Below are 14,378 nucleotides of genomic sequence, written 5' to 3'. Positions count from 1 at the left end.
GCTACGTGTCTGCTTGCGGTCTCTAAGATGTCTCCTGTCTTCATGCAGCTTCCAGTACTTCTGCTACATGTTCCCTGTCTTCCAGGACCTCTGCTACCTGTCTGCAATCTCTAGGACGTCTCTTGTCTGCCTGTGGCATCCACTATTTCTGCTATCTGTCTGTGTTAGTCGCGTGCCTCATCTACCTGCTGCACATTGTATCTAAGGCCTCTTTCACACTTCCGTCTTTCAGCTCCAGTCACAATCCGTCGATTTTTGAGAATGCAGGATCCTGCAAAAAAATTTTCCCATAAACTTGTTTTAGCGACGGATTGTGACGGATGGCCGTCCTCCTGTAGGTGAGGATACTACGATTTTTAATTTTTTTTAACCGGGTTTGTGTTGTCTATGCGTTTTCGCAGCGGAAAACCACTGCAAAAACGCATACAACAGGTGCACATAGCCTCGACGGGTCCGTCAGAAAGACGGGCGCAGTGCACACCTTTTCCACAATCTGTACAGGATCCGTCATTTCAACATCTTGACGGATCCTGTGCAGATTTGGAAGACAGAAGTGTGAAAGAAGCCTAAGGCATTTATGAGATAATGTATGCAGTGTGTAATGTGAAATTTGATGATAGATTGGCTTCAAGTTATGTCATGAGAGGTGACAAAATATCTCACGAGAATCTAATCCTTTTTTTTTACTTACTGATACTATATGTAGGGTGAGAATTCGTCCACTGTCTTGTATGAAATCGGTAGATTGGCAGTAAGTGCTATTGCCATGTTGCAACTTTGTTTATTCACAGAGCCATGCTGTTATTTGTGATGGGTTCTGTGGAATGGCCAAAAAAGAATGGCTCAAGAGCCCATCTAGATGACAGCGCACAGAGGTTGTGCGGATGGTTTTGCCGTGTACATAAGTCCTAATAGATTTCAGCCATAATCTAGAGACCAGAGCATGTAAGACATTCGACCAGACAATTCACACATTCAACGTCTCATGATTATCACGTTCACTAGAAGTAAAGACTGACACATACGCAGGAGAAATAATCAGAAGACATCACCGAGATTAGTATCTGTAGCGTTTTTCATTTCTCCACATTAGCCTTTGCTGACTGCACATCGACCTTCATGCACGGATCAATAACCGCCGAGAGGTGGAGGCCGAGAGCGCCGGCAAATGTTAACATCATCGTTAATTTTCTATTTTAGCACATGGGAGCAGAAATACAGCAACGTCTGGAGGATCAGCCTCATCTTTATTTATCAAAAGTGTTACTCTGTTATACATGGAAATGTCAATTCAATTTATTTTGACAATTGTGAAATTTAACCCCTTAAAGCCGCACCTGCTGCGGCGGTGATCCCCCTGGCACCAGACTGATGGGTAAGAACTATTGAACCAATGCTAGTCGAGTACATGCTGATAGAGCGGAATGGGTCCCCACTGTGGGTTGGACAAAATCTGACTAGCAGTGTTTTTTGTTTCAATCGTTCTGTTACCATCTTATATGCACTAATAGCACTTTACTAATGAAATAGTCTTAGTGTACTATAAGGGTAGTCACTGCCGTGAGGATTTTTTCAGTGTTTCCTGTAATGTTCCCTTGCTGTACCATTACATTTTTTTTTATAACTTTTGTAATATATATTTGTCACTAAATAAAAACGTGTATTTTTATCTTGTTCATAAAATGGGACTTATACTCCGTTTATTATTCTCTGGTCTATTCTATATATAGACAGATAGATAGACAGATAGATAGATATCAGTGAGACACACATATATTTAATTCAGCACTAAATAGCAGAAAAGCCAGTTATTCAATTGCCGGCTTTTGCTATCTCCTTCACAAACCCGACAGGATATGAGACATGGTTTACATACAGTAAACCATTTCATATCCCTTCTTTTTTTACATATTCCTCTTTACTAATGTAACAAGTTCTCTGTGTAAAATTTGGGGTCTCTAGCTATTAAATTAAAGGGTTAAATCCCGGAAAAAATTGGCGTGGGCTCCCCCGCAATTTTCTCCACCAGAGTGGGAAAGCCAGTGACTTAGGGGAGATATTAATAGCCTAGAGAGGGACCATGGTTATAGGACCCCCCTGGCTAAAAACATCTGCCCCCAGCCACCCCAGAAAAGGCACATCTGTAAGATGCGCCTATTCTGGCACTTAGCCTCCTTCTTCCAACTCCCCTGTAGCGGTGGGATATGGTGTAATGAAGGGTTAATGTCACCTTGCTATTGTAAGGTGACTTTAAGCCAGGTTAATAATGGAGAGGCGTCAATTACCACACCTATCCATTATTAATCCAATAGTACGAAATGGTTAATAAAACACACACATTATTAAAAAATATTTTAATGAAATAAAGACACATGGTGTTTTAATATTTTATTATACTCTTAATCCACCTGAAGACCCTTGTCATCTGAAATAAAGTTAAAAACACAAACAACAATATTCCATACTTTCCGTCGTTACAGTCTTGTCCCACGCTGTAAATCCATCTGAAGGGGTTAAATAATTTTACACCCAGGAGCTCTGCTAATGCAGCTGTGCTCCTGCCTGAAAAAACTTGAGGAAAGAATGGAATGCAGGGGAATGTACTGTACTTACCTCGAGTCGTGGTGATGCGCCCCCTGCTGGATGAACTCATATGAACTCGAGAGTGGGAACTTTTCAGAATATTTTCCCAGGCTCGAGTTCATAGAGAATCATTGGGCCGTGTGCAATGCGTATTATCTGGACGTATTTTCTGCGCTCATACGTCCGTAAAACTCGCTAGTGTGACGCCGGCCTTAGTCTTTCAGTCAGTAAGGGTCTAATAAAAAATTGATAGTGTGGTTGATCTTTGACTAAATGTAATACCCAACAAAATGTGAGCTGTAACCATCAAGTACATGGTTCCACTTTTTCTGAACTGTAATTACCAAGTTTGCTATGCCTCTGCACCAGAAGAAAAAAGAGGTCACTTGTTTGCTCAAAATTTCTATTAGAACAGAGCTGAAGTCCCTGCATGTGTCCTCTTCCCCCTGTCATCAGGGACGCCGACATGTTCATTCATGCTGCTCCAGTTGCCATGTTGCTCTAGTCCCCGCTTTTTATGTCTCCTCCCAGGCCTTGCCGCTCAGCTCTCTGTTGTGGATTCTGTTTGTGGGCTCCCTCTGGTGGTTACTGCTGGTACTGGGTGACTTTGGTGGGTTGCGGCCTTTGGTTTCCACCTGTCCATCAGAGGCTGGGTGTTTCCTATTTTACCTGGCCTTTCTGTCATTTCCCTTGCCGGCTATCAATGTATTCAGATGTGCCCTGTTTGGTTCCTGCCTACCTTGTTATGGTTCTCAATGGCAAGAGAACATAGCCCAGCAAACATAAGAACTAGCTCTTGGAAGGATGGAAACTAAACTGACCATGAACTAAACCTGCCGCACAACTAACAGTAGCCGGGTAGCGTAGCCTGCGTTTTATCCCTAGACGCCCAGCGCCGGCTGGAGGACTAACTAATCCTGGCAGAGGAAAATATAGTCCTGGCTCACCTCTAGAGAAATTTCCCCGAAAGGCAGACAGAGGCCCCCACAAATATTGGCGGTGATTTTAGATGAAATGACAAACGTAGTATGAAAATAGGTTTAGCAAAATTGAGGTCCGCTTACTAGATAGCAGGAAGACAGAAAGGGCACTTTCATGGTCAGCTGAAAACCCTATCAAAATACCATCCTGAAATTACTTTAAGACTCTAGTATTAACTCATAACATCAGAGTGGCAATTTCAGATCACAAGAGCTTTCCAGACACAGAAACGAAACTACAGCTGTGAACTGGAACAAAATGCAAAAACAAACAAGGACTAAGTCCAACTTAGCTGGGAGTTGTCTAGCAGCAGGAACATGCACAGAAAGGCTTCTGATTACAATGTTGACCGGCATGGAAGTGACAGAGGAGCAAGGCTAAATAGCGACTCCCACATCCTGATGGAAACAGGTGAACAGAGAGGATGATGCACACCAGTTCAATTCCACCAGTGGCCACCGGGGGAGCCCAAAATCCAATTTCACAACACTACCTGCTCCCAGATCTTTCAGGATAAGCTAAGTGCTGATTTTCAGTTGTTTGGTTTTTTGTCCAGCTTGCTTATTATGTCTCTATGCTAGCTGGTAGCTCTAGTGGACTGAGGTTCTCCCCATGTGCCATGAGTTGGCACATGGGTTCTTGTAATCTCAGGATGGTTTTTTGATTAGGGTTTTTTGCTGACCGCTCAGACCCCTTTTGTATCGTTCTGCTTTCTAGTTTACAGCGGGCCTCAATTTGCTGAACCTATATATATCATCTCTATGTGTGTGCCTTCCTCTCATTTCACCGTCAATACATGTGGGGGGCAACTGTACCTTTTGGGGTTCATTCCTCTGGAGGCAAGTGAGGTCTTTATTTTCTCTGCAGTACTAGTTAGCTCTTAGGCTGGTGCGTGGCGTCTAGAACCAACGTAGGCACGCTCCCTGGCTATCTCTAGTTGCGTTTGTCAGGCGTAGGGCAGCGGTCAGCCCAGGTTCCATCACCCTAGAGCTCGTCCGATATTTTGTATTACTTTGCTTGTCCCTTGCTATCCCTAGCCATTGGGATTCATGACAGTATAGCCGGCCCACAAAGTGTTAATTGTTTGGGCTGAAGCAGGAGAAAAAGAAGTGTTTAAGGGAAAATTTTTTTTTTTTTTTTTCCCTTCAGAGTTTTGCTGCCTAGCCCTTAATTGCTGTCTAGCTGCTTCTTACCTCCTCTTAACCCTTGAATGGCTCTGATATTAGCTGTTTAACATGGATGTCCAGAGTTTGGCTTCCAGCCTGAGTAATCTCGCGGCAAAAGTTCAAAACATACAGGATTTTGTTGTTCACACTCCCATGTCTGAACCTAGAATTCCTATTCCAGAGTTCTTTTCTGGAGATAGATCTACCTTCCTGAATTTCAGGAACAATTGTAAATTGTTTCTTTCTTTAAAATCTCGCTCCTCTGGAGACCCTGCTCAACAGGTCAAGATTGTAATATCTTTCCTGCGGGGCGACCCTCAGAATTGGGCATTTGCATTGGCACCAGGGGATCCTGCATTGCTCAGTGTGGATGCGTTTTTTCTGGCATTGGGATTGCTCTATGAGGAACCCAACCTGGAGATTCAGGCTGAAAAGGCTTTATTAGCCCTCTCTCAGGGGCATGATGAAGCGGAAATATATTGTCAAAAATTTCGGAAATGGTCGGTGCTTACTCAGTGGAATGAGTGCGCCCTGGCTGCAAACTTCAGAAATGGTCTTTCTGAGGCCATTAAGGATATTATGGTGGGGTTCCCTACGCCTACAGGTCTGAATGAGTCTATGGCTATGGCCATTCAGATTGATCGGCGTTTACGGGAGCGCAAACCCGTGCACCAGTTGGCGGTGTCTTCTGAACAGGCACCTGAGACTATGCAATGTGATAGAATTCAGTCCAGAAGTGAACGGCAAAATTATAGGCGGAAAAATGGATTGTGTTTTTATTGTGGTGATTCAGCTCATGTTATATCAGCATGCTCTAAACGCACAAAAAGGGTTGATAAATCTTTTGCCATTGGTACTCTGCAGCCTAAGTTCATTTTGTCTGTGACTCTGATTTTTTCACTGTCTTCCATTTCCGTCGATGCCTATGTGGATTCGGGCGCTGCCCTGAGTCTTATGGATTGGTCATTTGCTAAACGCTGCGGTTTTAGTCTGGAGCCTCTGGAAGTTCCTATTCCTCTGAAGGGAATTGACTCTACACCATTGGCTATGAATAAACCGCAGTATTGGACACAAGTGACCATGCGCATGACTCCCGTTCATCAGGAGGTGATTCGCTTCCTTGTACTGTATAATTTACATGATGTACTAGTGCTTGGTCTGCCATGGTTACAAACTCATAATCCTGTCCTGGACTGGAAAACAATGTCTGTGTTAAGCTGGGGATGTCAGGGGGTTCATGATGATGCACCTCCGATTTCAATCGCTTCATCTACTCCTTCTGAGATCCCTGCGTTTTTGTCTGACTATAGGGATGTTTTTGAGGAGCCTAAGCTCAATTCGCTCCCTCCTCATAGAGATTGTGACTGTGCTATAGAATTGATTCCTGGCAGTAAGTTCCCTAAGGGTCGTTTATTTAATCTGTCACTGCCAGAGCATACTGCTATGCGGAATTATATTAAGGAGTCCTTGGAAAAGGGACATATTCGTCCATCTTCGTCCCCTCTGGGAGCAGGTTTTTTTTTCGTGGCAAAAAAAGATGGTTCCCTGAGGCCTTGTATAGATTATCGCCTTCTGAATAAGATTACAGTCAAATATCAGTATCCATTGCCATTATTGACTGATTTGTTTGCTCGCATTAAGGGGGCTAGGTGGTTCACTAAGATAGATCTTCGCGGTGCGTATAATCTGGTGCGGATAAAACAGGGTGATGAGTGGAAAACCGCATTTAATACACCTGAGGGCCATTTTGAGTATTTGGTAATGCCTTTTGGACTCTCCAATGCTCCGTCAGTCTTTCAGTCCTTTATGCACAATATTTTCCGTGAATATCTGGATAAGTTTATGATTGTGTATTTGGATGATATTTTGGTGTTTTCTGATGACTGGGAGTCTCATGTTCTACAGGTCAGGAAGGTGTTTCAGGTTCTGCGGGCCAATTCTCTGTTTGTGAAGGGCTCAAAGTGTCTCTTCGGAGTCCAGAAGATTTCTTTTTTGGGGTACATTTTTTCTCCTTCTACTATTGAGATGGATCCCGTCAAGGTTCAGGCGATTTGTGACTGGACACAACCTACATCTGTTAAGAGCCTTCAGAAGTTCTTGGGGTTTGCTAATTTTTATCGTCGGTTCATTGCTAATTTTTCCAGTATTGTTAAACCTTTGACTGATTTGACTAAAAAGGGTGCTGATGTTGCTGATTGGTCTCCTGCGGCCGTGGAGGCCTTTCAGGAACTTAAGCGCCGGTTTTCTTTTGCTCCTGTGTTGTGTCAACCAGATGTTTCACTTCCTTTTCAGGTTGAGGTTGATGCTTCCGAGATTGGAGCGGGGGCGGTTTTGTCACAGAGAAGTTCTAATGGCTCGGTGATGAAGCCATGTGCATTCTTCTCTAGAAAATTCTCGCCCGCCGAGCGCAATTATGATGTGGGTAATCGGGAGCTTTTGGCCATGAAGTGGGCATTTGAGGAGTGGCGTCATTGGCTTGAGGGTGCTAAACATCGTGTGGTGGTCTTGACTGATCACAAGAATCTCATTTACCTTGAGTCTGCCAGGCGTTTGAATCCTAGACAGGCTCGTTGGTCGTTGTTTTTTTCTCGTTTCAATTTCATGGTTTCATACCTGCCAGGTTCAAAGAATGTGAAGGCAGATGCTCTTTCCAGGAGTTTTGTGCCTGACTCTCCTGGAGACTCTGGGCCTACTGGTATCCTTAGGGATGGGGTGATATTGTCCGCCGTATCCCCAGACTTGCGACGTGCATTGCAGGAGTTTCAGGCGGATAAACCTGATCGTTGTCCACCAGAAAGACTGTTTGTTCCGGATGATTGGACCAGTAGAGTCATCTCCGAGGTCCATTCTTCTGTGTTGGCTGGTCATCCTGGAATATTTGGTACTAGAGACTTGGTGGCCAGGTCTTTTTGGTGGCCTTCCTTGTCTAGGGATGTGCGTACCTTTGTGCAGTCTTGTGAAGTGTGTGCTCGAGCTAAGCCTTGCTGTTCTCGGGCCAGTGGGTTGTTGTTATCCTTGCCCATCCCGAAGAGGCCTTGGACGCACATTTCCATGGATTTTATTTCTGATCTCCCGGTTTCACAGAAAATGTCCGTTATCTGGGTTGTGTGTGACCGCTTTTCTAAGATGGTTCATTTGGTGCCCTTGCCTAAGTTGCCTTCCTCCTCTGAGTTGGTCCCTTTACTTTTTCAGAACGTGGTTCGTTTGCATGGGATTCCGGAGAATATCGTTTCTGACAGGGGATCCCAGTTTGTGTCTAGATTTTGGCGGACGTTTTGTGCCAATATGGGCATTGATTTGTCTTTCTCGTCTGCATTCCATCCTCAGACGAATGGCCAGACGGAGCGAACTAATCAGACCTTGGAAACTTATTTGAGGTGTTTTGTTTCTGCTGATCAGGATGACTGGGTTGCTTTTTTGCCACTGGCCGAATTTGCTCTTAATAATCGGGCTAGTTCTGCCACGTTGGTCTCTCCTTTTTTTTGTAATTTGGGGTTTCATCCTCGTTTTTCCTCTGGTCAGGTGGAGTCTTCGGATTGTCCTGGAGTGGACGTGGTGGTGGACAGGCTACATCAGATTTGGAATCAGGTGGTGGACAATTTGAAGTTATCTCAGGAGAAGACTCAGCAGTTTGCTAATCGCCGTCGCCGCGTGGGTCCCCGACTTCTTGTTGGGGATTTGGTGTGGTTGTCTTCTCGTTTTGTCCCTATGAAGGTCTCTTCTCCTAAGTTCAAGCCTCGGTTCATCGGTCCTTATAGGATCTCGGAGATTCTTAACCCTGTATCTTTTCGTTTGGATCTCCCAGCATCGTTTGCTATTCATAATGTGTTCCATCGGTCGTTGTTGCGGAGGTATGAGGTGCCCGTTGTTCCTTCGGTTGAGCCTCCTGCTCCGGTGCTGGTGGAGGGAGAATTGGAGTATGTTGTTGAGAAGATCTTGGATTCTCGTGTTTCCAGACGCAAACTCCAGTATTTGGTTAAGTGGAAGGGTTATGGTCAGGAGGATAATTCCTGGGTGGTCGCCTCCGATGTTAATGCGACTGATTTGGTCCGCGCCTTCCATAGAGCTCACCCTGATCGCCCTGGGGGTTCTCGTGAGGGTTCGGTGACCCCTCCTCAGGGGGGGGGTACTGTTGTGGATTCTGTTTGTGGGCTCCCTCTGGTGGTTACTGCTGGTACTGGGTGACTTTGGTGGGTTGCGGCCTTTGGTTTCCACCTGTCCATCAGAGGCTGGGTGTTTCCTATTTTACCTGGCCTTTCTGTCATTTCCCTTGCCGGCTATCAATGTATTCAGATGTGCCCTGTTTGGTTCCTGCCTACCTGCTCCCAGATCTTTCAGGATAAGATAAGTGCTGATTTTCAGTTGTTTGGTTTTTTGTCCAGCTTGCTTATTATGTCTCTATGCTAGCTGGTAGCTCTAGTGGACTGAGGTTCTCCCCATGTGCCATGAGTTGGCATATATATATCATCTCTATGTGTGTGCCTTCCTCTCATTTCACCGTCAATACATGTGGGGGGCAACTGTACCTTTTGGGGTTCATTCCTCTGGAGGCAAGTGAGGTCTTTATTTTCTCTGCAGTACTAGTTAGCTCTTAGGCTGGTGCGTGGCGTCTAGAACCAACGTAGGCACGCTCCCTGGCTATCTCTAGTTGCGTTTGTCAGGCGTAGGGCAGCGGTCAGCCCAGGTTCCATCACCCTAGAGCTCGTCCGATATTTTGTATTACTTTGCTTGTCCCTTGCTATCCCTAGCCATTGGGATTCATGACAGCTCTCCTGGGAGAACGCTTAGGGCGCACACACTCACTGCTTCTTAAAGGGGCCGTGCGCACTTCTGAAAATGTCCCCAGCCAGTGTCTGGGAGACATTAGGTATGTCAGGCACCTTCACTAAATGGGAGAAGCCTTAGCAACATTAGTACCAGTGAGTTTACTACCACCTAGTTGTAAGGTCCCTGTACCAGTACTCTGAATCTGTTCCTGTCCGCCCCGTTTACCTGACCCTGTCCGCCCAGTCTACACCTGATCCACTCTGTCCTGCTTTACCTATACCCAAACCTATCCTGCCTGTGCCTAGTCCTGACCCATCTAAACGAGCACCTGTGAATCTGAGCCTCTGATCCCATACCTTTGGCCGTCCTGTGTATCTGTACCAATCCTGTTTGTGCCATCTGTCTACCAGCCCCACACCTCCTGCTATCCAGTTCCTGGCTGGTCCTGCTTCTCTGTCCCCTTGAGGGTCAGCTGCCATGGCTGCGGGGTCGGACCTAGAGGAGCACAGCAAAGAACCAGGTGTGCACTTAGTTACACCCCTCTGGGCTCTCACCGGACCGTGGCTCAGAGGTTTCACAACCATGTGGGTAACAATTTCTGTGTCTATAATGGCCAGTATAATGACCACACTATGGACCCACAGTAATGGCCCTACACCCCTGCAAACCTGTCCTTATTATAGGATGTGTTATTGATATAGATTAAATATAGAGCCAACATAGGAAACATCTCTACATGATAGAGGTACAGATTTTATACAGCTCTGTCTTGTTTATTATTTTTCCTTTTCTAAGGAGCACGTTCTGGAGGATATAATAAGCACATTGAAGAATATTTAGCACAAGTGCTGCCAGTGTTACTGCCGAGCATCTGCTGTGTTCATCGCAGGCAGATTGTTGATTCATGTTTGTGTTGCACTTAGCGGGATCTTACTGAGATTGCAGCTTACATTACACTTCGTAGATCTTAGCTGTGAATTGCAGAGATATAAAGTACCACTTACCTCCCTGTGGGAAGAACTGAGCGTAAATGTCTTTAAACGTATCTTCATTGACAATCCCACTGGGACATTCCTGGAAAGGGAAAAAAAATGCTAGTGATGAAACATGTTGTGCATTGATTTTTCTGACACTAGTTTATTTTTTAAAATACATGTCTTGTCATATTTCACATCAGTTTTCTCCTGGGTTTGCTATAGAACCTAAGGTAAGAAAATGAGTAGGAGATAATTCCGTGTATGTGGGCTGTCATGTGGACGTATGCAGCAGTTGCTCAAGGATGTGTGAGATAATTATTTTTGTGTATTTTTCCTCCTACACTTTTTTAATCACCATGTCTTTTGTAAAGCATATAAGGAGTTCATGTATTACAAAGTGTCAGGACGACATTGCTGCAGAAGGAAGTAGAGGCTGTCGGGTGACCAGGACCATTATGATTCACATACAGACACACTTGTGTTTGGAAATGCACTATGTGGATGCAAATATTGGGAGAGACGCATTAATAATGGAATTTGGGTCTTTCATGCAGTGCCATTGACATGTGTATAACTATTGTGAAAGAATAGCTCATGGTAAAGAAAAAACATCATCAAGGCTCTGCTGACTCAATAACTGCAGAGTCCAAGACTCCTCTGGTAATATTGGAGCGCCCCCACTGCCGCAGGGCCGAGGGGCTCCCAGTACCGGGCCTCTGTGACTCAGTTCTGGGGTTGTCACGATGGCTAGGCCCGGTCCGTGACCCTGCTGAGGGGCGTCCAGTAAAAGTTGAGAATGTGATGATGTTGTGGTGTGGTGTAGGTCGCGGTGAATAACGAGGACACCAGGTTGCAGTCTCTTTACCTCTTTACTGAAGGCTTCAGGATCCTCAGTCCGGAATACGGTTAACCGGGCTACTAGTCCGGCCGGTCCGATGGCACCTCCAGAGTTCCCTTTGCAGGTGGAAATCTGTGCCTACCTTCTAACGCTTGTGTGTTGTAGTCCTTCCCTGCTGTGCTTACGGGATAGTCCTCACAACTCGATTATGATGTTCTTCTTCTTCCCCCAGATGATATGGCTAGGACGCACCCGTATGACGGGTAGGCTCGGAGGTCTTCCGGGACCCTAGAGTCGCCCCTCTCCAAATGTTGCCCCTGTGTCTGCTTAGGTGATTTTGGGTGAGACAGCCAGCCTAGAACTGACTGTCCTGCCTTAGGTTTGAAGTAAGGCCTGGAGCTCAATACTTCCTCGGCGTTCCAGCCACCGGCTACGCGCCTCAGTAGGATGTTGCCTCGATCTTACAGCACGACTCCTACTGGTGTTTCTCCTTGTTGCGTTGATCTCGTTTCTCACTCAGCACAATAAACCTCGCTTCTTGTCCTTTCTTGGGGTACCGCCGCAATGAAGTGCAGGCGCGGTCCCGTAACGTTCTTTCTGTTCGCTAGGCCTCTGTCAGGATCCCACCCCTGACAGGGACCCCCCTGAATCTTCCCCTGCAACACCCTCTGCCACAGGATATTGCCTGGTTCCAACCCAGTCAGCTTCACCCTAACTTCCTATCTAACCCCCAGTTTACCAGATTGTGAGGAGTGGCCTAATACATAGCACCCTTAGCTCCCCCTGGAGGCCAGACTGTGAAGTGTATTGGTGTCTGTGATACCTGGTCAGGTGAACTCCTTCAGTGCCATCAGACGTACCATAGCCCCCCTTAGCGGCGGAGCATCAGTACTGCAACGACCAGGACTCTGGGGCGCTGCAATATCATCAGCACAAAAACAGTGTCGGGAGCTTGGCATGGGTTTCCATGGCCAAGCAGTTGAATGGAAGCCTCCCATCACCAAATACAGTGTCAAGCATGAGATGGACTGGTGTAAAGATGGCACTACTGGACTCTGGAGAAATGGAAATGTTTTGCAGAGTGATGGTTCACGCTACTCTATCTGGCATCTGATGGACGAATCTGGGTTTGGCGAATGCCAGGGGAACGTTGCCTGGCTGACTGCATTGTGCCACCTGTACAGATTGGTGGAGGATAATCCTACATTTTTTTCTTTCTTTTTTGGGTTGGCCTAGGCGCTTGGTTACATTAACGAGAAATCTTAATGCTGTAATCCATCAACATGTAAAGACATTTTGGACTATTGTGGTCATCAACTTTGTGGGAACAGTTTGGGGAAGACCTTTTTCTATTCCCCATGACTGTTCCCAGTGCACAAAGTAGTATCCATAGAGACTTTTGTGTGACAGTTTTTGGTATGGAAGAACATGACTGGCTGCACAGTGCCCAGACCTCAACCATATCCAACATCTTTGAGATGAATGGAGATTGTGAACCTTTCCCTGTCCTCCAACATTAGTATCTGACTACACCTATGATCTTCTGGATGAATGGGCAAAAATTCCATGCAGGCCTATAGAGAGCACAGTTTGGATCACCAACAAACTAATGTTCAAATGAGCAGGTTTTCATATCAACAGCTTATTTCCACCAACATATACTGTATATTAGTCTCGGCTCCTGTTGTGTAGAGTGATGGGAAATATACTGTTGCATCCATGAGACATTGGGGGGAATTCCATGAAAAGTATCACTAGTGAGAAGGACCTACAAAGAAACAAGGCATAACTATGCAAACCTGCAGGAAAACTGAAGGATGGATGATCGCTGACACTGTGCAATCTAAACTGGAAGTGTACTGTGTTTATAATGTAATTGTCAAGTGTACTGTGCCACCATATGTGAGCGGTAACCACTACAAACATTTTACTGGTCAAAGGGACCCACAGGGGCCTAGAGCGGAAGTGCATAAAGTGGTTGCTGCATCCCCATGAGAAACACCTAAACGGGACAAGCTGTGGAATGGAGTCGCTTCCCAGAAATGCACAATGGAACTTAAAGTAGTTTTCAGGGCAAAAAGAAAATTTTCTCTATAAAAGATAAACTAATTGATACTCACCTGAATACATCTGAAATCCGAACCGCGGTCTGCGCTGACACAGGAAGAAGAGATGCTATCCCTTAACTAGCAACAGGACTGCTGCAACCTGTGATTGTCTGCAGCAGTCAGGTGACTTAAGCAGCGTGTTATAAGAAAAACATCCAATGACATGCTACTCTAATCGCCGGACCGCTGCAGTCTATCACACGTCCCAGCGATCCTGCTGCTGGTGAAAGTGTGATATCTCTTTCTGTATCAACCACCAATTGGCCTCCTTAAAGATAAGTGACAGATTCTGGTTTGGCTATTATCCTAAAGGTACCTTCACACGAAACGACTTTGTAACGATATCGCTAGCGATCCGTGACGTTGCAGCGTCCTGGATAGCGATATCGTTTAGTTTGACACGCAGCAGCGATCAGGATCCTGCTGTGATGTCGCTGGTCGCTGAATAAAGTTCAGAACTTTATTTGGTCGTCCGATCGCCGTGTATCGTTGTGTTTGACAGCAAAAGCAACGATACCAGCGATATTTTACACTGGTAACCAGGGTAAACATCGGGTTACTAAGCGCAGGGCCGCGCTTAGTAACCCGATGTTTACCCTGGTTACCAGTGTAAAATGTAAAAAAAACAAACAGTACATACTTACATTCGCATCCCCCTGCGTCTGCTTCCCACACTGACTGAGCGCCGCAAAGTGAAAGTGAAAGCACAGCACACCGGTGACGTCACCGCTGTGCCCTGCTACTGCCGGCGCTCAGTCAGTCAGTCAGTGCAGGAAGCGGACGCCGGGGGACGCGAATGTAAGTATGTACTGTTTGTTTTTTTTACATTTTACGCTGGTAACCAGGGTAAACATCGGGTTACTAAGCGCGGCCCTGCGCTTAGCAACCCGATGTTTACCCTGGTTACCCGGGGACCTCGGCATCGTTGGTCGCTGGAGAGCGGTCTGTGTGACAGCTC

At 45.9% G+C, this 14,378-nt stretch overlaps 1 protein-coding gene across 5 annotated transcripts in view; it reads right to left on the bottom strand.

Annotated features, from left to right (window-relative positions):
- The window catches only part of KCNIP4 (potassium voltage-gated channel interacting protein 4), a 1,385,815-nt gene that overhangs the window by 255,845 nt on the left and 1,115,592 nt on the right, over positions 1-14,378 (bottom strand). For all 5 annotated transcript variants that reach the window (XM_077279981.1, XM_077279984.1, XM_077279983.1 and 2 more), the window contains one exon: positions 10,502-10,571. In XM_077279981.1, the coding sequence (XP_077136096.1) occupies positions 10,502-10,571 (70 nt within the window). The remainder of the gene's footprint in view (positions 1-10,501; positions 10,572-14,378) is intronic.

The sequence above is a fragment of the Ranitomeya variabilis genome, chromosome 1 (assembly GCF_051348905.1).
Source record: "Ranitomeya variabilis isolate aRanVar5 chromosome 1, aRanVar5.hap1, whole genome shotgun sequence".
NCBI lineage: Eukaryota > Metazoa > Chordata > Amphibia > Anura > Dendrobatidae > Ranitomeya > Ranitomeya variabilis.
Note: the sequence above shows the minus strand (reverse complement) of the source record. Positions and strands in the feature narration are given on the sequence as shown.